General features: G+C 38.5%; 2 protein-coding genes across 4 annotated transcripts in view; both read right to left on the reverse strand.

The window, feature by feature from the left end:
* Positions 1 to 16,416, reverse strand: part of MRPS28 (mitochondrial ribosomal protein S28) — a 105,948-nt gene extending 89,532 nt beyond the window's left edge. The window contains exon 1 of one of the 2 annotated variants that reach the window (XM_061171364.1): positions 16,141 to 16,411. In XM_061171364.1, the coding sequence (XP_061027347.1) occupies positions 16,141 to 16,356 (216 nt within the window). In that variant the 5' untranslated portion in view covers positions 16,357 to 16,411. Of the gene's footprint in view, positions 1 to 16,140 lie in introns of both variants that reach the window. The other variant, XM_061171365.1, reaches the window with a different exon arrangement.
* Positions 16,417 to 18,882: 2,466 nt separating this feature from the next.
* Positions 18,883 to 25,958, reverse strand: part of TPD52 (tumor protein D52) — a 126,189-nt gene continuing 119,113 nt past the window's right edge. For both annotated transcript variants that reach the window (XM_061171363.1, XM_061171362.1), the window contains exons 5-6: positions 25,899 to 25,947; positions 18,883 to 22,249 (exon numbers count right to left, since the gene is read on the reverse strand). In XM_061171363.1, coding sequence (XP_061027346.1) covers positions 22,130 to 22,249; positions 25,899 to 25,947 — 169 coding nt within the window. In that variant the 3' untranslated portion in view covers positions 18,883 to 22,129. The remainder of the gene's footprint in view (positions 22,250 to 25,898; positions 25,948 to 25,958) is intronic.

The following is a 25,958-nucleotide window of genomic DNA, read 5'->3' on the forward strand; positions in this document are numbered from 1 at the left end:
GTGGGTTGAAACCCAATGGGAAGGAATTCTTAGCACATAAAGGGTTGATCTAAACCAAAGACAAGTCCGTAGACCTAGATGCCAAATAAAGCTGAAAAGGTAGCCAGGAATATTACACTTTGAGCCATAATACTAGTTTTATGATTCTACACAGTATAATATTTAATTCCTTAAACAAGCACCTTTAACATAGTTCTTTTGCAGACAGCCAAGCGTGAAACACATCTTACAGGCTCAACACAGAAACAGCTATGAATTGTCCTCTTGATGCAAAGAGAGTAATACGAAGTATGCTGTCAGAGACAAGTGCAGCTACTATAACCCTCTGCTGGGAACCACTACACCATCCAGAGCAGCTGGGAAGAGCACTGTTCCAGGCAAGACCAGACAGGTTATCAACTTGGGGGTCTCATTCTGCTTACAACCTGGGAAGGTCCTTCTCATTTTCCCCTATAACCTGCTTTCCCATTACTCCACTTCTGTGGTTGATATCTATTCTTCTTCTTCTTCATCTGTTTTTTTTGGGGGGGGGATGGGGGGGCAGGTAGACTTTCAATTAAAGCCATGGTGTCATTAAAACAGCAGAAGATGAGAGGAAGATACAATAGTAGATCAAATACTTGAATATTTATTGAAGATAATTCAGCCATCACTAGGGCCTCTTCCTAAAACAACAATCTCCTTTACAACTGTGAAGGGCTGAGGTTAGTATGATAGTAAATGGTATTTCCCTCTAGGTTTTAGAAAATAGAGTGTTCTTGACTATTTAATAAGATCTCTTGAGATTTTTAGTAAATGTGTTGTGAAATATTTACTACATTATAAACTTTATAAAATTATGAATAATTATTTTTAAAAGAGATTTTAAAATCAAGTAAAATAGAATGCTATTGCTTTTTGTTCCATTATTTTTGCCTTCACTTTGTTATATTTTACAATGGAAGTCAATGTGTTTTCAGTGAGTGAAATGATTTTACCACAAGTATAAGACACCTTGATCAATACCTGAATTTGCTTTTAAATTGTATGCTTGCTATACTTTTTTGGAAACTATAACAAATAATTAGACAAAGGCCTCCTTCAAAAAACATGGTCTAGAATCATCTCTGAATTCCCCATTTACTTGTCAAATGGCTTCTAAAAATAATAAATGTAGCACAACCCATGATGACAACCAACACTGTTAGCCCCTCTCATGCTGTTGCAGACTGCAAAGACTCCAGGCACACTGTCACCTTCTGGGTGTATCATAGACCTCAGTGTCTAATCCTGGTTATGGAAAATGTTGCTACAAAGTTCATTCATAAAGTTGTCATAGGTAAAGCAGGTGCCTTAGGGTTGACTGCTTCCTTTAAGAATTGGTCGTAAATCTCAGATTTCCTAAGTATTCCTGTTACTCTGCTGTACTGTTTTTTCCCTTTGAAGCCTGAAAGTTGAATAGCACTGTCCAGATAGAACAGGGGAAGGTAAATGAATTACAGATATAGGGAATAGTCCCACTTTCATTCATTCGTTCATCAAATATGTGTTGAATACTGAGTGCCTGTCATGTACCCCAGACTCCATTCTAGCCCTGATATGAAAATATATGAAACAGTTAAACGAACGTGACAAGACATTAGGGTCCAAAAATTGCTGAAAACAATTGCTACCCTCATTCACGTTGTAAAGAGTCCTATACCAAAGGCTAAGTGGGTTAGACATTATCCTATAAGCAGTGGGAAATCAAAAGAAGTTTCTCATTAATGGGGTGACAGTACTTGTTCTTTGTTTTAAAAAAAAACTTTGGCAGCAGTATGCAAAATGGACCAGAGAAAGGGGGGAAAAATGGAAAGGGGGCAAACTGTTGAGAAGCTCCTCCAGTAACTAGGACAGAGATGATAAAGGGCCTACACTGAAGCAGTGGCCATAGGAATACAGAAGAAGGGATACAGAGCTATTTACCAAATAGTACAGCAAAGACTTGATACCCAATTGGCTGTAGAAAGCAAGGGAAAAGGGGAGCCACTGACGAGGTGGGAGAGCAGTGCAGCAGAAGTAAGAGAGTAAGTTAGTTTCACACTTATTAGGTTTCTGATACCCATAAAATTTTAGGGAACACTGTCTATCTGATAGGTAGTTAAAAATAATGGTGCACTTTTTTTTTTTTTTTTTTTTTTGGCCACACCACATGACTTATGGGATCTCAGTTCCCTGACCAGGTATTGAACCCAGGCCACGGCAGTGAAAGCACTAAATCCTAACCACTAGACCACCAGGAAACTCCCACGGTGCCCATATTCATATACATACTTACATAAATTTACACATGTTTACAGTAATATTATATAGATACAAATTCCTCAAAAGAAATATATCAAATGCTAACTGTTAAAATTTACATATAGAACTTTTTTCTTTATATTATTTATATTAGAAAATCTAGAACACAAAGAATATGTAGTACTTAAAATGTTTTAATATATAAATCCTATGTACATATGTATGTATGTATAAAACTATCATGCAGGGACTTCCTTGGTGGCACAGTGGTTAAGAATCCACCTGCCAATGCAGGGGACACGAGTCCGAGCCCTGGTCCGGGAAGATCCCACATGCCGCGGAGCAACTAAGCCTGTGTGCCATAACTACTGAAGCCCGCACGCCTAGAGCCCGTGCTCCGCAACAAGAGAAGCCACCGCAATGAGAAGCCCGTGCACCGCAACGAAGAGTAGCCCCCACTCGCCACAACTAGAGAAAGCCCACACACAGCAACGAAGACCCAACACAGCCAAAAATAAGCTAATTAATTAATTGATTTTAAAAAAAGAAATAAACTTAAAAAAAACCATAATGCATATGAAGACATTTAATATATAGCTTGGAATCAGAAGCTACTAGCACTAAAGGAAACACAAGATATCAGCGAGTCCGAAGACCTCATTTCACACATGATTACCATACCTGCTACTCGCAGCCACATGATAGGCTGAACAGTGATTTAAATACAACTGCCTCAAAAGGTGGAAAGTAGAGAGAAACATTATTTTAAAACTTAAAAGTAAGGACATAGTACAGTAGAATAATAGAAATATTTAGGAAATCTGGGTTCTATGACCAACTCAGCCACTAAATAACTAAAAAATCTTGAGTAATAAGTCTTTTAACCTCTCTAGATCTGTCTTCTCAATTGTAAATAAAAAGACTGGATACCTACCAAGTTGAGTAGTAGGAATTCCTAAATATTCTAAAATATAAAAATGGTTTTTTAAAGTAATAAACTATTGAAAAGGGAAGACAAATCCTACCCAGTCCCTTTTTAAACATAAACAATAACAAAAATAATGAAACGCTATATGTACTTTACTTCATATTAGTTAGCAAGAAAAACATTTCATCATGTGTCTTCTCTGACAAGTAACTTAAGAATGACTCCCTTCTATATACAGATTGCCAACAAACACATGAAAGGATGCTCAACATCACTAATCATTAGAGAAATGCAAATCAAAACTACAATGAGGGGGCTTCCCTGGTGGTGTAGTGGTTAAGAATCCGCCTGCCAGTGCAGGAGACACTGGTCCGAGCCCTGGTCCAGGAAGATCCCAAATGCCGTGGAACAACTAAGCCTGTGCGCCACAACTACTGAGCCTGTGCTCTAGAGCCCGTGCTCCGCAGCAAGAGAAGCCACCGCAGTGAGAAGCCCACGCACCACAACAAAGAGTAGCCCCAGCTCTCCGCAGCTAGAGAAAGCCCACGCACAGCAACAAAGACCCAACGCAGCCAAAAATAAATAAAAATAAAATAAATTTATATAAAAAAAAAACTACAACGAGGTATCACCTCACACCAGTCAGAATGGCCATCATCAAAAAATCTACAAACAATAAATGCTGGAGAGGGTGTGGAGAAAAGGGAACCCTCTTGCACTGTTGGTGGGAATGTAAATTGATACAGCTACTATGGAGAACAGTACGGAGGTTCCTTAAAAAACTAAAAATAGAACTACCATACGACCCAGCAATCCCACTACTGGGCATATACCCTGAGAAAACCATAATTCAAAAACAGTCATGTACCACAATGTTCACTGCAGCTCTATTTACAATAGCCAGGACAACCTAAGTGTCCATCGACAGATGAATGGATAAAGAAGATGTGGCACATATATACAATGGAATATTACTCAGCCATAAAAAGAAAGGAAATTGAGTTATTTGTAGTGAGGTGGATGGACCTAGAGTCTGTCATACAGAGTGAAGTAAGTCAGAAAGAGAAAAACAAATACCGTATGCTAACACATATATATGGAATCTAAAAAAAAAAAAAAAAAAGGTTTTGATGAACCTAGGGGCAGGACAGGAATAAAGACGCAGATGTAGAGAATGGACTTGAGGACATGGGGAAGGGGAAAGGTAAGCGGGAACGAAGTGAGAAAGTGGCATGGACATATATACACTACCAAATGTAGAATAGCTAGCTAGTGGGAAGCAGCCGCATAGCACAGGGAGATCAGCTCGGTGCTTTGTGACCACCTAGAAGGGTGGGATAGGGAAGGTGGGAGGGAGATGCAAGAGGGAGGAGATATGGGGATATATGTATATGTATAGCTGATTCACTTCGTTATAAAGCAGAAACTAACACACCAACGTAAAGCGATTATACTCCAATAAAGATGTTAAAAAAAAAAGATATCAGAATGAAATAAATGTTTATGTATTACAAAAAAAAAAAAAAAAAGACTCCCTTCTATTAACTGTGCTGCAACAACTTCAGTTTCCTCAACCCTACCCAGTAAATTTTATGCTCATAACAATGCTCTTTTAGTAAAATTAATGGATTAGTGGTTCAAGATGGCAGAGTGAGTACTTACATTTCTCTCTCCCTCCTGAAATTCCATTCAATGATGGTAAAGAATGAATGAAAAAATTACAAACCCTCAGTATTAAAGAGAAGAAAATGGAGACAAAAAGTATATAAGAGATTTCAACAACTTTTTAGTGGACTGAAAACATGTAGAAGGGTGGTAACTAGTGAAGCAGAGTGAAGGAAACTGCAGCTAAAAACACATGCAGTATGAAAGTAAGTCAATCTATTCTGAAGAATCCCATAAAGGTGCTGGACTCCGTCAGGCCAGGAATTGTAGAAAGCTGGAATGAGAAGAGAGGCTGAAAACAAAGGGAATAATTAAAAGAATACAGGCAGGGAAGGCAATTTTCTGTCAAGCACAGAACACCTGGCAGAAAGGCCAAGTGCACAATACCTAATAATAAGGCATTTATTGCCCTGGCAAAATAAATACAATAAACTTTTTTTCTCTTCTCTAAAAAACATAATAATAATTGAATAAATTGTCTAAAGAAATAAGTTAGGAGGGTTGGTTATGCAGCAATAGGTAACTTAGCCCATCAGGAAAGAAAAGAATCGAAATGACAGGTTTTTGGCAAGGTATGAGCAATTAGTAAGGCCTGGAGTAGGAGGGCGGGCTCCTAAAGGCTCTGAAGTCAGACCACATGGTTCAGGTCCTGGCGGTACCACTCACCAGCTCTGTGGTTGGCGCAGTGCACTTAGACTCTCTGTGCTGTTGTTTACTCACCTATAAAATGGGGTTAATAATTATACCTATTTTACAAGGTTGTTGTGAGGATTAAATAAACACAGGACTATATGTAAAGCTCTCAAACTGTGCCTCTGACAGGGCAAACACCTCTTAAAATGTAGCTTTAAACAAAAAATTAATCAATTTCTTATAGACCCAGTCACCACCAAGTTTTATGGATAATCCTAGTAGTTTTCAAACAGAACATTTTTGCCTGCTCTCCCTCTCCCCACCCCCCAAATCCCCCCTCTGCCCCGGGGACATCTGGCAATGCCTGAAGACATGTTTGATTCCCATGACTGGGGATGTTACTGGAATGCACTGGGTAGGGGCCGGCGATGCTGTTAAACACCCTACAACGCACAGGGCAGCCCCCACAGCAAAGAATTATCTGGTCCAAAGTGTCACCAGTGCCAAGACTGAAAAACCCTGAACTAGGCAGACTCAGGAGCACATGGCAGGCCAGGTATAGGAGCAATGTCAGTTGCATTTAGGGAGATCTAGGATGGAAGGCAAGACAAAAGATTAAGGGAGTGAGATTCCAAAATAGAACGGCTGCCAAGTAGTTCCAGACTGAGTATAAAGAAAGGTAGACCCAGAAAAAAAGTTGGTAGACTGGTAGATAAAGGTGTGATTCAGGAAATAGAGAAGGTGAAGAGGGTAAAACTGTGGTCCAAGAGGGCTCAGGAGTTTGAGAACTTGAAGACATCGTTCCAAGTGATAATGAATTTGTATACATACAAATTATGGTATATCTGCAAGTAAAAGAAAGTAGAAGTGAAGGTCTAAGAATATGATACTTAGAATATGATGTGCATCTCTGTTGCCCAAGTGTTAGTAAAGTCATCGATGTACATGCTGAAGTCCATGAAGATGGCAAGTAAGAAGGGGAAAAGAGAAAAGCTGTGAGTCAAATGCTGAAGAAAAAAACTCAAAGAATTGAGAAGATTTCTATCAAGGAATCTTTCCTTAAATATTTCTAACACAACAGTGGTCTGAAATGGTAGAGAAGCAAGAACCAAAATGACTCCTTTTCTTCTCAGACCCATCTGAGAAGTAGTGTTATCAAGAGAAATCGAGGAAGAAAGCAAGAAACACTTGTGAGAAGCTTAAAGGGAGACCATGCACAGAAAGATGCAGGAGACTTGGGACCAAGGAATACAAATCTAGAGAGCAGGCTGCAGGAAAGAAGGCAAGTAATATGAAAGAACAGTTATCTCCATGATAACCCAGAGAACAAAAGAAGAAACTTCTGGAACTTCTAGTGATGGTTTTTTACTTCACCCTTTAAACTGTTGTTTTTTGTGAATGCTTTAAAATGTATATAACAAATAGTACTGTAGTACATAAATCTTTTTAAAGTAAATATTGGGGCTTCCCTGGTGGCGCAGTGGTTAAGAATCCACCTGCCAATGCAGGGGACACGGGTTCGAGCCCTGGTCCAGGAAGATCCCACATGCCACGGAGCAACTAAGCCTGTGTGCCACAGCTACTGAGCTTGCGCTCTACAGCCCGCGAGCCACAACTACTGAAGCCCACGTGCCACAACTATTAAGCCCGTGCGCCACAACTACTGAAGCCCACGTGCCACAACTACTAAAGCCCGTGCGCCTAGAGTCCATGCTCTGCAACCAGAGAAGCCACCACAATGAGAAGCCCGCGCACCGCAACGAAGAGAAGCCCCCACTTGCTGCAACTAGAGAAAGCCTGCACACAGCAACGAAGACCCAACAAAGCCAAAAACAAATAAATAAAATAAATAAATAAATAAAGTAAATATTGGAACATGTGTTCAAAAATTTCTTAATGAAGGGGCATTATCAAAAAAGTTTAGAAACCTTTATAATAGAGGTGTATCATAGTAGCAGGAGAATAATTATGCCGGATAGGGAGAAATATAGTTACAAGAGGAGGCTGGATAACCAGAATGATTTGCATGATTTTGCTAATTTATATCAACAGAAACTGAGGATATATGTGGGAATGGATCCTAAGGACACCGGATCAGGGTGAGAGGAAGACAGTGTTGCCTTGAGCCAAATTTACCAATATAGGCTCACTAAGCAGAGATTCAGATACAATATATTAGCTTAAACGGCTGAGAGTGATAGAGTATACTAGATGAAGCTGAAATACCAGAACTTCCTTAGCATACCACAAAGAAAGGTATCCAAAGGCTTGAAGAGAATGGAATGCTGGAGTGGATTTATTGTTTATGATCTGTTCACCACTCCTTACTATGGCCCCCAAGAGGATCTATAAGATACTTCACCAAGGCTAAGAGAAATACCTGTGTGAAGGGAGCACCAGCATTCCTGAAAGCTGTGTGGTAGTGATTCTCTGTAGGCCAGGACTGACAGTGAGAATTGCTGCCAACAAGAGCTCCCTGAATTCAATGGAGATAATGTGGCAGGAGTCAAGCCAGCACTTACTAGCCAACAACATGGTGGGCATGGGTATCATAATGCAGCAGAGCCTAAAAGCAATCCAACTAATCTGACCTGTAGAGCTCTTTGGTGTTGGCTGGTTGGTTATGGTGTCCTTAGAAATAAAATAGATGGGAAAACTCCAGTTCTAGAGAACAGAAGTCTGACTTGAATACCACATATGAATATCAAGGCCCCTCAACCAATTCCCAAAGTTGAAGCAATTCTCAGACACCAAGCCTTCTGAATGAAGAGGAGGTTGTGTCCCCTTGAGGAAAGATCCCGCTACAAAACCAAAAATTTATATCACCAATCTTCCTTCTAGCTTTCCCAAAAGGAGCTGTGGCTATTTACCAGAATGACTGTTCATTGAGGAAGGAGAAATCATCAGACCTTTCAGGGATTAACTGAACTGACACTAACTCTTCAAGAACCAACTCAATGCCAGTCAGAACAGGGGCTTATGGAGATCACGTGATAAATGGAGTTTTAGCTCAGCTCTAACCCATGAACCTGCTCTATAGTTCTCTCCCTAGTTCCAGAACGCACAATTGCAATAGGTATACTCAGCAACTGACAGGATCCCCACACTGGTTCCTTGATCTGTGGAGTGAAGGCTATTAAGGTACAGAAGGCCAAGTAAAAGATGAATTTGTTTGGTAGGTAGTAGAACTTCCCCTACCTACCAAACAAGTAAATCAAAGGCAATACCACATTCCTAGAGGCATTGCAGCAATTAGTGCCACTATCAAGGACCTGGAAGATGCAGCGTGGTGATTCCTACCACATGTCCATTCAACTTGCCTATGAGGCCCTGCAGAAAACAGACAGGTCTTAGAAAATGACAATTTATTATCATAAACCTAATCAAGTGGTAACTCCAATTTCAGCTATTCCAGATGTCATTTCATGGCTGGAGCAAATCAAATATCCTCCAGCACCTGGTATGCAATAATTACCTAACAAATGCTTTCTTTTTCTAGACCTGCTAGTAAAGACTATATACCTCCAGGTCACATTAATTCTCTAGCTCTATGCCACAATCTAGTCTACAAAGACTTTGATTGCCACTCCATTCCACTGGACAGCATGCTGCCCCATTTCATACGCTGATTAGATCTGGAAGCAGAAAGCTGCAACTCCTCCTGACACATGGTAAGACACATATATGCCAGTGGGTGGGAAATAAATCTCACAAAAATACTGGGCCTTAGTGAAATTCCTAGGGAGCCAATGGTCTGGGCTATGTCAAGATACCCTTTCTTACCGCTAAGAAAGAAGCTCAATGCCTAGTGGGTCTATTTGAATTTTGTAGGCAACAAATACCTCATTTGGACATGCTTCTTCAACTCTTTTACCAAGTAACCCAAAAAGCTGCCAGTTTTGAGTGGTGCCCAGAACAATATAAGGCTCTGCAAAAGGTCTAGGCTATCAGGTAAGCTCTTCTACTACTTGAGTTTTACAACCCAGCAGATGTGGCAGTGGCAGTATATACACGTAGAATGAGACTTAGACAGACCTCCTAGGTGAAGCGTAGTGCAGAGCTAGAGTACCTTTGAATGACAGCAGTAAAGGACTTTGAGCAGTATACCTGAATGATCATTTTGCCTGGAAAGAGAGATGGCCTAAGGTGGGGATCTATATTGATTTGTGTGAAGTGACTAATGATTTTGCTGGATGGTCAGGGATTTAGCAGGAACATGATTGGGAAATAGATAACAAGAAGGTCTGGGAAAGAGACAGGAAGATAGAATGGACACAGAGTGAGAAAATAAATGTGAATAATTTCTTCTGCAGAAAAGAATCTTAATAATCAAGGGATAACTAGTCATGTGGAGGTCAGTCAACCTCTTTCCCCAGCCACTCCTGCTCACCTCCCCAGTGGGTTCAAGAACAAAGCTGCCATGACAGCAGGGATTGCTTCTGTCTTAGGGGTAGGGGAGGTATCTCACATGTCCCAGACCATTGACCGACTAGGCATTTTACCAGGTGTAGGCCCCTGAACTTCTGTGAGATGGAGGTTATGCATGGATTCAGGAATACTGACTTCCACTCACCCTGTGAGTAGTGATCTGGCTACAGCCACTGCTAAAAGACCAATCTGCCATGGCAGAAACCAATACTAAGTTTTCAATACAGCATCACAACCAGCCACCTGGTGGCAGGTTGATTACACTGGACCATTCAAATGGAAAGGATAGTGATATATTATCACTAGAATGGACACTTATTCTGAATATGGGTTTGCCTTCCCTGCCCACAAAGCTTCTACCAAAACCACCATCCATGAACTTGTAGACTCTCATATTCATTGTCATGGTATTCCAAACAGCATTGCTTCTAACCAAAGAAATCATTTTACAGCAAATTATGGGATAATGGGATAATGGGCTCATGCTTATGGAATTCACTGGTCTTACTAGTACTGGGCCTGACAGACTAGAGAAATGATCCTTTTCAAAAAAAAATTAAACTTTCTATTTTGAGACCATTGTAAATTCACATGCAATCATAAGAAGTAATACATGGGGAGCTCTTGCACCCTTTACTCAGTTCTCCCAATGGTAACATCTTGCAAAACCATACACTATAATATTACAACCAGGAAAGTGACATTGATATAATCCACAGATAGTATTCAGATTTCGCCAGTTTTAGATATAATCATTTGTGTGTGAGTATTTAGTTCTATACAATATGTGAAGGTTCATGTATACACCATCACAGTCAAGTTATAGGAAGTTCCATCACCACAAGGATCCCTTGTGTTTCCTTTTATAACTCCCCATCTCCCTTCTGCCCTATCCTAACTCTTAGCAACCACTGATCTGTTCCCTATCTCTGTAATTTTGTCACTTCAAGAATGTCACATAAATGGAATCACACAATAGGCAACCCTTTGGGACTCGCTTTTTTCATTCAGCATAATTCCCTTGAGAGTTATTCAAGTTGTTGCCTGTATCAACCACTGGTCCCTCTTTATTGTTGAGTAGTATTCCATAGGACAGATATACCATAGTTTGTTTAACCACTGAGCAGTTGAAGGACATCTGGGCTATTTCCCGTTTTGGGCTCTTACAAATAAAGCTGCTATGAACATTTCTGTACAAGTTTTTATATGAACATAAGTTTTCATTTCTCTGGGATAAACACTGCTCCAGTGTGCACTTATCTCCTTTGGGAGGACCTGACCATCTCAACCTAGGTAGCTGGCCACAGGCCAGAGGACTTGTTGAGTCACTGACTCCTGAACTGGGAGTCTATCATTCCTTGTTCGCCAGTTGCCAAAAGCAGAGTGTCCAATGATTTACAAAGACAGGGAAAATACAAACTGAATCGTCATGGTTTAATTTTATTCCCAAATCCCTACAAACCAGGCTCCACTCAAATGTGATAGTTTCCTTTATTTCCTATGTTATTTAATGCCTATAGATAAAAACGAACTTAAGAGTTGTAATCACATTAGAAAAATTAATCAAAAGAGAAAATCTTAATATAACCTTTAAAAGAAAAAACAAAATAAAGCAAAATCCAAACACATTAAAAGAAGGGAGTGAGATGTCTGAGCAAAAATAAGAGTTAAGAAAGATATACAACTAGTGAAAGCTAATACTGACTTGAGAAGTCCTAAGAGTCTGATTGCATATGATCAGAGCATGTGACCACCCACAAAACAAAATACATACAGAATATATTCATCTTTTCTTTGTAGGAAGTATATAGTATTATTTATAGGTATATTATAGCTGTTGATAAAAAAACCTACTTTCCCTAGAGATTTATATCTACCTCAATACACTCTTTCATTGTTTTTATATTAGCTGGTCATTTCCTCTAAACCTGCTTTGAAAATGTTAGACTCTACTGTGAAACTAGACATTTCAGAAGGTTTTATTTATTAGTTAGAGATAACTCTCCTAAAATTCTCTAATGTAAAAACCAGGGAGCACCATGGTTAAAACCAGAAATATTTTTCATCATTCCTTTACATATTAGTTTTTAAAACATTGGTGTAATTTTTTAAGTTGTCAATATAAAACTAGTGAGAAAACGAAGGGTTAAATAAAGCTGTATAATACTGCTATTTTATGAATTTAGAAGACTTAAAACTTATACTAAAAATAAGAGAATTGAAACAAATCCTTCAAGTAAGCTATTTTTTGGATTTTTCCAGTATTCTGAAAGGACAAAATAGCTGATTTAAATATTCTATCTTCTGGAATATTCCAGCATTTTGAAATAAAAAGTGCCGATAAGAAATATTCATGAAAAAGTAAAAAATAACATTTAAAAATATTTACATAAAATCTAATATATTGCTAAAATGAAACTATAAAGTATAACATCAGCATTCTACATAAATAAGCTAAAACAATAAAATGTTATTCTCCATCTTAAAAAAATAAAACATTCTGTGTAGCCTCAAAAACTCTTGCAAACCATTTTTTCAATGTGCTGAAAAGTAATATGCCCCCCTCTACTGTTAAGAAACAGTAATATTCATAAAGCAGAAAACCAATTCTTTGCTCAACTATTGCCACCCTGTGGCTATAAGGTGGATCTTTCACTATACCATAGCTCCCCATCGGCTTAACAGGTTCTACAAATCTCTATCGTCTAAGTGACATAAAAGGGTTAAAGTTTTTAAAATAGTAAAAAAAAAGAAAAAAGAAAAAAGGTATTTGACTTTAAAAATGTATTTAGCAAACATTTACCAGGTCCTGTATTCATTAAGTATGTGTTATGTTGGTTACAAAAATGAAAAGGACTTGGTTCCATCCTAAAAAAAAATAAACAAACAAACACTTAAAGAGATACATGCATAAACCAATCTTAAAGCTAATGAATCAAGGAAAAGATAATGGATAAGTTAGCATGGATGAGTAAATGGCCTTTGAGGTCATTTAAACTTGAGATTCCTTTAACTGGTAACCTCACTGAAATTTTAGGATAGGGAATTCACGATGAATTGTCCTTGATTAAATTCCTGCCTGCAGCGGAAAGTCCCTTTTAAGGATAACTTGCTTGGCTCTTACTGAATATCACTTATTTCTGAGGTGCACATGTAGATACATGTCTGCACTTCGGGAGTAAGAATTAAACCAATGGGTAGGATGTCAACTTTCATTCCTATGTATATATATATTTTAATCCAATAACACGAGATGTTATTTCTCATTTATAGTTATTCAGACATCAAACTGTGTAAATCTTATTCCAATTCATATCAACAAATATATATTAAATCCCTACTTATGTGTAAGGCATTATGCAAGGAATGAAAAGGGTAAATAAAAAACTACCCCGATCTTCAAGAATTACAATCTAGGAGACGGGATAAAACAAGTTCACAAATGGCTCTAATATAACTTAAGAGTTGTGTGTGTAAAATAAAGGTAGCATAAAACAAAGCCCCAAGACATTTAGAAGGAGTTTCACCTGGTTGGTGAAATGACAAAGGCCTAAAAGAAGAGGTGATTTTTACTATGGAATTTGCAGGCAGGGAAGCTAATTCTAGGGGAAAGAGCAAAGGTAAAGAAATAATGCTTTGTTTAGGGAACAGCAAACTGTTTACCTTCTAAAAACATTTTTTTAAGCAGAAACCATGTTACAAATTAAATCTTACATAGAACCCCAATATATATAACATTAAGTGTAGTATTTTGTTGGTATAAGTGTATTTTATGAGTTCAAATTGATAGCATTTACTTATTAAGTCAAAAAATGTGAACATGCAGTTATTTTGATAAAAATTACAAACTGGTATCAGAGGTGAGAGATAAACAACTCCAGTTCCCAATTTTTGTATTTTGTTTTGACTGCCCACTACCAAGAAAATCCACTTGTAATACCCCATATGTATAAGTGGGTGAGGAAACAGGCACTGTCATGCACTGTAAGTGGAAGTGTGGTGCAGTCTGTATGTATCAAAAGTCAAATTGTGTGTACACATTGACCTAGTATATATCCCATAAATAAGCAAAAAAATGTAAATGCTCACTGTACCATTGTCCGTATTAAGGGAAAAAAAAACCCAGAAACAACCTAGAAGCTCATTAGTGAAAGCCTGGTTAAATAAATTATGCTATATCCACACCATGGAATACCAAACAAGTATTTTTTCAATGAGATATACAGTCAGACCTCTGTATTCACGGATGCGGGAGCCGCAGAGGGTTACCTGCACCGTTTATATAAGGGACTTGAGCATCCAAGGATTTTGGTATGGCAGAGGGTCCTGGTACCAAACTCCCGTGCATACCTAGGGACAGCAGTAAGTACACTACACTACACATATGTAATGATAAGGAAAAATAGTCAAAGTTATACTTAAGAGAGAATAGCAATTTTCAGCAGCAGCAATGAAAATATACTGAGTGCTTATTATCAGGTACTTGTGCTAAGTGTATAAATAATGAATTCATTTAATCTCATAATAATCCCATGACAGGGTTTCCTTTTATAAAAAAAGGAAAAGAAGATATACGGATATCAAGTAACTTTCCAAGGAAACACAGCCAGTAAATGACAGAAGAATTAGAATTCAAACCAAGTCTGTCTGAATCCAGAGCTTACATTCTTAAACATTAATAATGTAGTTCAAAACTTGTACGTTTTTAAGTATATATATATATATAAAATTAGCTTATATTCATATATGCATACATAAAATCTCTAGCAGCATGCATTTATAAAAATACACCTTCCAGCTTTGAGAAAGTGAGGAAAAGAAAAAGGGGGCTTTTATATTTCCCATAGTAACCTTCAGTGCTATTTACATGCCCCTTTTGCAGTATTATTTTTATACTTTACAATTTTTTTTCAAAAATCCTGATCACACAATAAAGACGAACTTTATTCATCTTGTAATCTCAGGATACTCTTCAATTAAATAGTTCCAGAAACTTCAAAAAGTGAAGTGAAAGATTTTTCACAAAGTTGAATCTTTACATCAATACCTAACAACTACTCATATTCCTCATGATAAATATGTCACAAAAGTACTGGAAACGTCCAATAAACACTAAAATAAAACTAATGTGGTATCTTCAGTTTTCTTATTACTCTGACAATTGTTTTTGCTCAGTTATTACTCTGGAGTAGCACATTTAACTCACATGCTCAAGCCTGTCCTATCCTCACTTATACAACCGTTTGTGAGAAGTCACACAAAGATCTCAATTCAAAGACTGCTCAGATTGTCCTGAAGTTCAAGTGTGCACTTTCTGTTCCATTCATTCATTCACGCCTTGGGCAAACACTTACGGAGTGCCCACCAAGAGTCAAGCACTGTGCTAGATGCTGGGCAGTTTTCTATAACCCACGACACTACCCATCGGTAAACTGTTTGGTACTGGTTCCCAAAGCGATGAGTACAGAAATTGAGACAGTTTATTTTTATACAGTTTAATATTGCCAGACATCCAATTTCATGTCCGCTGACTCAAAAAATCTGACTTGTATTTACGCCTATTTCTTCCATTTTATTTATCTAGTAATTCTATCGCATTTTACAAAATTATTGCCTCGGACAGATGGATTTTTTTAAAAAAAGGTCATTTACAGAAAAGGAAAGTGAAGCATCGACAGGTTACATTACTTGCTCAAGTTCATAGTGACAGTAATTCTCTGATTCACCTCTCCACTGAATTAAGAAATATTTATGATGAGCCTGGTACGCCAGACACTAAGGTCCACACTGCAGCTACTGGGTAGAACAAGAGGAGCAGAGGGCCCTGCCTCTCTCAGTGAATCCAACTTTACTCGGAGTCCCAAGAGTCGCCCTAGGCGCGTCACTGGCAACGCTCGCTGCTGGTTTCCCTTCCAGCACTCGCCTGAGGAAGACGCGTGCAAAGGAGTGTGGACAGCGCACGCCCAGCATGTAGATGCTGTACAAAAGTACAACAAACGGAGGAAAAACACCACCACACGCTCTGTTCTAAGTAGCCAGCAGATGGGACAAGCCTCACCACCGCCCCACACTCTACTCCCTACGCCGGGCCCCGCCCCGCTTCTCGGTCCCAACCACCTTGCCGGGCCCACCCCTTACGCCGGGCTCCGTCCCGGCTCCCGGCTCCACCCACAACGGCGGGCCCCGCCCGCCAACGCGTCGCTGGCTTAGCTCCCGCAACTCACTCTCATCCGCCCGAGCTCCGCCTTCCGCTGCAGTTCTGAGTGCCGCTTCAAAGAGTTCGCGAAGCCGCCTAGGCGCGGCCTAGGCTCCGTGGAATCAGAACTCTCGCTTCCGGAGCCACTTTCAGTGCCTGCGTCTCGACAGGGCCGAAAGAAGAGAAACACTCGCAGAAAATGACTGTCGGCAGTCACGGCACGGGTCCGGCACAGTGCCGCCATGACGGCTCCACAACCTCTGACCTTTGGCTTCTCCGCGAACGTGCAGGTCACGGGGCGGAGCAATGAGAGGTCCGCCCACTTGCGGAGCACTGTGGACCGGTGGGCGTGGCCTAATCGGTGTAAGGGTGAAGTGTGGGGTGAGAGAGACTTAAGCTAAAATTGGGGGACTAAATCCTTGGTGGCTAGAATTCCCCTACTAGCAGCGACCCGCTAAGTTTTGCATGGAAAGGGTTTTGACTCGGAGCAATTTCGCCCTCTCGGGAGCCCTTTGGGCCTTATGCTGCTGTAAATTCTGGTAATACGACTCTTGCTGGCCCCGCCGCCAGCGTGTGTGCCCGAGATGCCCCCAAGGCTCTCTGCTCGCCACCGCTCTTCAGGTCTTTGTTCAAATGCGAGGTTCTCCTTGACTATCTTATTTAGAATTGGAATCCCAGACAAGATGCCACGTAGTTTACTTAGTAGTAATTTTGTTTAGCGTCTGCTCTCTCGATTTGTAAACTCTGAGGGCAGGAATTTTGCTGTTGAATCCCTGACAGCAGACACATGGTAGGGCTCAAACATTTGTGAAATCCCGGATCTAAGTTTGTCTTTCTTCGCCTATCCTGTGGTCAGCCCATCCACGTAACAAAAATATTAACTTGAGACATTTTTGGTCACCTTTAGCTACAATCCCTTCTCCTAGGGAATTAAGGAATTTCGTAATGCCAAAACATACACCACCAGAGGCCCACCCTCACTTATGCATTTCTCCCTACTCGTCCCATGTTAATTGCCAGAATTTGCCCACCTTCTTCAAAACCGAGCCTAACTAACTCCGTGCTTGAAGTGTTTATGAGTTAAGCTGTCCACCCAACTTCTACCCAGCATTTTTATATTAATGCGCAGTTATTTATCTGGAGGGAGGTAGCAAGCACTTTTCCAGCTCATTTGCAAGTACTTGGACAGAAGGAATTTTTATGTATGACCACAGCCCCTAATTTAATAATGCTTTTGACTGAGACTTTTTTTTTTTTGGCTGCGCTGCGCGTTTTGCGGGATCTTACTTCCCCGAGCAGGGATTGAACCCATGCCCTCAGCAGTGAAAGCGCAGAGTTCTAACCACTGGACCACCAGGGAATTCCCAATAATGCTTTTGACTGTGGATTTTAAAACTCTGATGTTCTCATCAATTGCATAGTCAGTAGAGAGAACCCTAGAACTGCACTAACCTTAGAATGGTGCATGACTGTATGAATCACACACAACTTACTACTAGCCACCTGTTCGGCAGTCCTTAAATTCGGTGAAGAGCTTAAGATAAATTCTACTCCAGGTGAGTTCTCCCTTTTGGTACATAAACCGTTTCTTTCCCTTGACCATTAATGAAGTCTTGCCGAAGATATTTTTGCATTACTTTTTATGGCTTTTGCTACTTCTGTTTCCCTTCAGGAAAAAGTGTGGTAAATTGTAAAGAGTGTTGACCAGTGTTCTTAGTTCTGGTTCGACCTCCACTCCTGATCGCAGGCAAGCCAATTTAATGTTGCTGATTTGGTTTCCTCACGTAAAACCAAGTTATTAGCCTCTGTCTTAAATTGAAGGAAGTGTTTTGTAAACTTAACTAAATCAGCATCTACAGAACAAATGGGATTGCTAATATCCCAGCTCTAAAATTCAGTAGATGTATTATCTTCGTGTCCTACCTCAGTCAGATGATAAATTCCTTCAGTATTGTGGTAACGGATTTGGGGACAAATCCTGATGTTTTTAATGGATAAGAGTAAGTTTGCATCAACTGACTTCAAGTATACCTAGTTCTCTGCCTTTGGTAGAGCATCAGAATCATCAAATGAGAGAGAGGGTAAAGGACTGAGTGAATCTGCACACTGTCCTTGCCTGTATCAGTGCCAATTGTAAAAACAACCCTAATGGCAGTATTTCAACATCATGGCACTTTTGATCCTGCTCTATTCCTTGAACCACACTTTCCTTCTTGATTTATTAAAAACACAAGCTTCTTTTTTCCCATAAGCTTGCAAATTGTTAGTATGCTTTTAAAAAATATGAGTAATGGCAGATGACAAGTGAATAAAAAAATAATTCAAGTTCTGGCTCCATGTCTACTGGCTGTGATTTCATCGATAAAATGGTGACAGCACCACATCCTTGAGTGAGGAATTAAAGGAAATGGGTGTGAAATGCCCAACACCTACTAAAAGCTCAATAAATAGTGGCTATTAGTGGCTAGGTGGAGGTGACCAGAAGGTGATTTAGAAGTTCATGCCTCTCAAACATGCATGAAAACCTGGAATAAAGATAGGGCTAGTGATACACCGGAAAGATATGAGTATTACTGTAAAGACAGTCATTTCAACCACAGAGATGAATACAATCATTAAGGAGATTGTGTAGAAGATGACTAGAGATAGGCAATAACATTTAAGGAGTTGGAAGAAGAGAATACCAGAGAATAGTCAAACTGGAAAATGAGAAAAGAAATAATTCTAGAAACCAAGGGGAGAACTTCAAAGCACACTGAGATGAAGCGGGTTAAAGTGAAAGTCACCAAGTAGCGTTTTATTTAAGTGAAATCCTGGCAGGTGATAGGCACATGCAGGCCCTGCCCTCTCAGGGCTCACAAACTAAAAGTTCTTTTGGCTCATTTTGATTTTGGTTCATTTTTATTTCACAATCAGAAAGTGGAAATTGAAATCTATGGATTGTAGGTTTACTTAAAAGTGATAATGCTTTATTATTAACTATAAACCAATATGGCCTCTATAATTAATCCAATTACAATGGGACAGTCACAAATTAATGGCCAAACGTCTCCCCATTATGGGCAAAAATCTGATTTTTCATCTGGGTCTTAAGAGCTATAAAGAAACACATGCGATCCTGATACAGGGCCTTATGCAGCCTCTCTGGCACAAATACAGCAAATAGTCACTTACAAATGTCTTTTTGTAGTCAGCATGTAGCGTTTTTGTTTGATACACTGAGTACATACAGCTGCTCCTGGTTCTTTCTGTACCCAGGATATGAAGGGTCTGGAGAGAAGTTGTATAATTAATGGATTTACCCACTTTCCTTAGCAGATAGGTAATACAAAAGAACCCATGCCCAAATTATAGAATTTTTATTGTTTTCAAATACTATACAAAAAAAAAAATAGACAGTAGTATCTCTTCCTTAACAGATCCAGTAGTCGTCCAAATTCAACATGTTTTTTTTCTCTATTTCAATAGTTTGAGTTACTACTAGGATAATCCAATGGTTTCTACTCTCTTCCGTTGATTACTTTGGCCTCATAGGTGTAAGAATTCTTGCTTTATTTCCCACAAACTCCATAAATTAAGGAGTTCCTTTGTAAGAAGGGGATAATTTCAGGAATTATTTTCTTCTGTCACACTTCTTGAATCCTTAAATATCTGAGATTTCACTCTTGTTGCTATGTTTTGCCAGTGTCAAACACAAAACACAGTAGAATGACCGGGACCCCTCTCTGCTGTTCTTAGTAATTACTGTGTTCTAAATTGCTTAAATATCTGTGAATTCACAATATTGAATCTTCCACAAAGACTACTTGGAATAATATTTCTAAATCGATGTTTATTTTTCTAAATTTATCCTCCTTCTACTGTTTTGTTGCTGTTAAGAGGCAGAGTACTCTGCAATAGAGTAAATCATTTCTAAATTAAGTGTAGGTAGATGTCTAGAAAAGTGATTCTCCAATTTCTTCTTTTACAACCATCACCAATACCCACATACACCCATCCCACCTTCCAACCCTATTTCTATCATTTCTCTCATAAAGTAAGGAGACTTGAAGATATTTCACTCAACTAAAGAAACTGCCATCTTCTCCATTTTGCTTTGTTAAAAAGACAACAATAGGGCTGGACATCCAAGAAACAATGTGATGAAAAGATGTGATAAAAACAACTGAAAGACTAATTGGTTGAAAAAATAATTTAACAGCTATGTTGAGTAACCACAATATTTCTGTAAAAAGACAAATTTCTACATGTCGACTCCTCTAGGACAATGCTTCAACAACCTTTGCCTTAAAGCCTTTTCAAGTAAATAATTTATGGTAGTCTGATACCATGAAGCAGTGATTTAAAGCAGATGGTAAAAAACGGCCTTTTTTTTAAAGCATAGATACCGGTTGATTATGTAATACAACAAGCTGTTTCCAGACCACTGGTCTCATAATAAATATTGAGACCTATACTACTGATATACAGAATTTATTAAGCTTTTCACATGTAATAGAGCATAGTTTCAGTTGCATCTGAAGTGCTAACAAAAGCTCCAGCAATCAAGAATGGCAGCATGTTATCAATATTTTATAACAATCAACACTTGTAGCTTTTCAGATTTGGATAAGATAATTTATCCCGAAGTAAATCTAGTCATGCTTTTAAAAAATGCTTTAGGTCACTCCAAGCTTGGCAATTAACATTTGGCATAAACAATAATAAAACAATCACAACTTGATAAATAACAAATACAACATTGTAGGCCATAACCATACACAGCATAAGGAAAAGATAGTGGTGATGAGTAACTAGCCATTAGTATTAATAGAGTACCTTGGCCTCCATGCAGATACTTCCAGAGGCTTTGGTTCATTCAGCCCTGACACTCAGTTTTCAAAGCAGGGGGCAGTATCTACCGTATCATTTTGTAATTTCTAACACACTGAAAACAAGTAAGTAGAAAATGGTGAGTTGATTTTTATTAATGCATTAAATCCTCAGGAGTTATCAGCAACCCCTTAGTATAAAATTTTTTCAAGTTATATTAGTCATATGTGTGCTTCTTACTGTAAATGCTGCTAAATGAATTAAATGAAGACAACAATGTTTCCCCTATTGTGATTGATTTTAGCACTTTACAGCTACCTAGATCTAAAAATCTTTCAGGCTTTTGAACTGAACGTTTGAGGACAGTGTTCATATTTCAACCTACTGATAATACAATATGCTTGATTCAGAACGTTAACTTACAATCTACTCCAAAACTAAAATTTTAATCTGGTGCAAAATAAGTAGCTATAAGTGGCACAATAACCATGACGCATAATGACCGTGACACTGAAATGGTTACTGTCACAGATGGCGATAAACAAGGATGTGAGGGCTCCACTCTCAAGTCGCCTAGGATTTTGAATTACTGTCTGTACATATTGTCACTTATAAAACTATAATAAATTGAATATTTAGTCTGGTGTCTTCAAACACCCAAGATATAAGATAACTTATACCAAAACAATATTTATTCGAAAATATTTTTTGTAGCTGGTAGTTCTTCCCTTGGAGGTAAAGAACACCTTGCCAAAACTTTTAATAACCAGGATACAGAAAATTTTAAAGAACAGTCTTACCTAGGAATCAAATATACAGAGATTCAAAGAGGAAAAAAGAAAATTGTATAGAAGACAAAGATCAAACTGGTATCCCAGATCCAGAGCAATTTTGTAAAGTAGGAAAGCAATTATGATAACCCACAGCTTCTTAGATCATTCTAGTGAGGATCTCCAGGTACTATATGTGTTTTTATAATGATATTTTCTAAATAAAGGGCCTTAAATGCACATAAAAGGGTGTTTCCCAGGAATAGAGGTTAAGATATTTTTACATTGTTCAACCCACAAACTATTTGGTCAAAGGAATATGTAAAGCTCAACAAAAGCACATCTGGTGGAAATTCATGGCAATGAATGTTGACAAGATGTGCTTGGATCTCGCCTGCAGCATCTGGCAGTGGGTAGCAGAACAAAGGTGGAATCTCACAGGCTCTCCTGTGTCTGTTCTGGAAGAGGCTCCGTGGTGGTGGAACTAGCATTTGCAGTCGAATTCAAGACTTCTCCAAAATCACCACCAGCAGGCTTGGTTCCTCCTACTTTAGACTTTTAAAATAAAAGTTCAAAAAGGAAGAGACATTAGGAAACATAAACTTCGCTGACTCTGCATAAACTAACTCAAATTTTACTTTGAAGAACAAATAAATCAGGAGCCTAAGAGCTCAGTGATTATTTGTACAGAATTTAGTACTGTTGTAATGTTCCACGCGGTTTCACAGAAAAACTTATGCAGTTTCCGTGCTGAAATATTCAAATTGGTAAATTCTACCCCTCCACTTTTTTCCCCTATCTGCTTATCGTTCTTCACGGGAAAAGTTGTCTGAAGAGCTTTGTAAGGCCTATTATGCTAAAGTATCTACTGAACTCTCTTTATATTTGGAGAACACTTTGTGAAATATTATTGAGTAAAACAAAGGAAAGAAATATATGTATGTTGCCCAGTTACAGCATAAACTTTCTAACCTTTTGCTGCTTAAAGAGTGGTACGTGGACCTAGAGACTCAGCATCACTGGGGAGCTTGTTAGACATTTGGAACCTCAGACTGGCCTCCCCATCTCCGTCTGCAGAATTGAAATCCAGGCTTTAACAAGATCTCCAGGTGCTTCCTATACACATTATAGTTTGTGAAGCACTACTCCAAGTTATCTGGCCTGAAAATTTGTCAATAAACATTTGTTTGAATGAATATATCTGCCCCGCATTTGTATACTATTGTATGCTTTTCAAAACCCTTACACATCCTTAATGACATTGATGAATCTATGCTTCCTGCCCACCGTCACCCCCTCTCCTGCCCCCATTACATCTCATGACTGACCAACAGGACAGCTGACTACCATTAAGAAACCAGTCAATGATCAAGGATGCAACTCACAGTGGGCTTGCATCTGACCTTGCTCTTAGCTCAGTCTTGACTGGCCACAGATATCATTAACAAGCGGAATCTAGTTGAAACTTTCTCTCTCATTTCTTCTTGGCCTCCCATCCAAAATCTTTGAATTGCATGAAAAATGTGCATGACTTGTATCCACTGTGTATTTATTAAATTTATTAAAACATTCCTTAATTACAAGAAAATGTTAAGACCTCTTGCAATTCACAAGTCGAAAACAACTCCTCCCCACAACTGGTCCCTTCTCTATTCTAAGACCATGAATGTCAGTAGTAACTCCCAGTCAGACTCCTGGAGTTATCCTTGGTCCTTCCCTGTGTTGTTCCACATCCAATCGATCACTAACTTTTTCTCTGTCACTTGTAAAGTCTAAATATCTCTCGACTCTGTCCCACTGGCACTAGCTCAACTCACCACAACAACATCTTTGGCTTGGATTACAATGCCTCCCTCCCACCTTGTCTCCTTTTCCAGTCTCTCTCCCCTTAGCTCTGCAGGGCAGACAGTGATCTTTCTAAAATGCACAGAAGAATGCGCAACTCGGGTTGTTTAAAATCTTTCAATGGCTTCCCACACTTTCCTTAACGTGGCCCACCCATCTCTCTAGCTCCATCTCCTGCTCAATACCCCACAGCACAGCAAAGTTCCTGGTGTTCCTCAAAGGGGCCCCAAAGCTTCAAACATTCCCCTCAACCTAAAGGTTTGGTTTCCATTTACATTACTGCATCCTCTGAGAAGCCTGCTCTGACCTTCCCTCCTGTCAAGCATGACAGAAATTCCCATTACTGATCCTCACTGCAGCCTTGACTTCCACTGTCATAGCACCTTACCCTGTGTGTATTTTCATTGGCCATTTAATTGTCTAAACATCTTCAGAAAGGGTCTGTGTCTCTATTGCTCACCATGGTATTTCCAGTGCCCAATACTCATCTCCCAGCACATGGCAAATGCTCAATAATCACAGTTAATGACTTGATCCAAAATCTAAATGTAAGTACATGTAGACCCGACGTTTAACTGAATATCAATGTAAGTTAGAAAAACTGCATCCCAAGCACAATTATATTTTACAGCTTCCTTGGTGATATTTGTCTAATACACTATACTATTAAAAAATACATTTTTATTTGAATGGTGCCTAGTCATATTTAAAAAACTGATTTCACTACAATTTAGAGAGTTTGAATATACTCAGGAGGAAAGTACACAGTACATGACCTGGAAGTTTCTCCTCTTCTTCAGTGTCAAAAGAACTGAGGCTTTCCTGGTTTTCCAGCTAGTCATTTAAAAAACTAATGCTCAGGGTAGATTTCAAGGAGAGGCTATGATATTCCTAAAACACTGAGAACTGAATTAGAGTAAAACCTTGACTTCTTGCAATGTACGGTTTGTTTTCAAACACCTGGCTAGGCATTAATAAGGATAAAGCAGGCCTCTGGTACTGACCTAAAAGAATGACTATGATGTATTTTTTGCTCATCAAATATGTATTAAGTAGCTGTGATATGCCAAGGACTACTCTAGGCCCTGGAGAAGCATCAGTGAGCAAAAAGAACAGGGGCCTGCGTTTGTGGGTTCATTAGAGCATGCGTACTAGGGGGGTTGAACAAACAAGCTGTAGGACTGTACAGTGTGATTCCTTTTTGAAAAACATTTATACATTTACGTAGAAACAGAAAAGGTGGGTAGTAGCGTTTGTATGCGCCAGAAAAAAGGATTCAGATCATGATACAGTGTTTGGTTTTCTTTCTGTAAGCATACCCTGATTCTGTAATTTTAAAAAGATATATTTAAAAGCAAGTGACTCAATTACAATTCTAAAAGACAAAATATGAATATTTTAAAGCTGATTTATATAAAACATTTTAAGATATTAGTTTTAACCCTTAGAAAATATCCACAGTAACTACCAGAATTTGTTTAGGAAGAAATGACCATATGGGCTTTGCACTTCTCTGTAGAGAAGGCTGGGCAGTGGATGGGAACAAAACAACATTTTTGGTCACTTGTGATCCTTGATGATTTTATAGTTTTGAATATAATCTTGAAGATAATACAACTTACAAATTAATAAAGCTGATTATTATGGGAAAATGTCCACCTTCACCAATATCAAAGCAATCAAAAAATAAAACAATGAATTATCAATGATGATCACCACGGCATCATCATAATAATAAAAATGTCCAATAATTAAGGATTGAACAAACAATATCCATTATAAGGCTATGGAAGCAGCCATTGAACATAATATTGAAGAAGAATAATGATACAGAAACATGTTTATGATTTATAGTTAATTCTTTTTTTTTAATTTTTAAATTAAATTTAATTTTTTTTTTTATACAGCAGGTTCTTGGTTAATTCTTTTTTAAAGTGTAACAGCATAGTCCTAAAACATCACTGTCTCTGGGTCGTAGGACCACTTTTTTGTGTTTTATTTTTTGTACTTTTCTATATTGTTTTTAATTTTCCACAATAAGATTTATATTAAATTTTGTCCAATTACAAAAGTATCTGAATAATGCAAAAAGCAGCACAAACTTCTAAAGTACTACGGTTTTTAAAAATTATACATTTCTTTTCAGCACTTATGCTGGCCATGCTACAATATACACTCAAAAAAATTGATTAAAAGAGTATACATCATCTTAAATATCCATTAATAATGTAAAGAAAGTTATTGAAGTTCTTTAACTATTTTTAGAAGGAAATACTAATTTGAATAATTTACCCACACCAAAGAAAGTTAAGGCACCAAACAAGATAACACAAAAGACCCTGTTCATTTCTCTACTTGCCTTTAAGTTTTCAACCTTTTCCTCAAACGATTTGAATGTTGGGGAGTTTCTATGGAGAGA

This window comes from Eubalaena glacialis, chromosome 17, assembly GCF_028564815.1.
Source record: "Eubalaena glacialis isolate mEubGla1 chromosome 17, mEubGla1.1.hap2.+ XY, whole genome shotgun sequence".
In the NCBI taxonomy this organism is placed as follows: Eukaryota; Metazoa; Chordata; class Mammalia; order Artiodactyla; family Balaenidae; genus Eubalaena; species Eubalaena glacialis.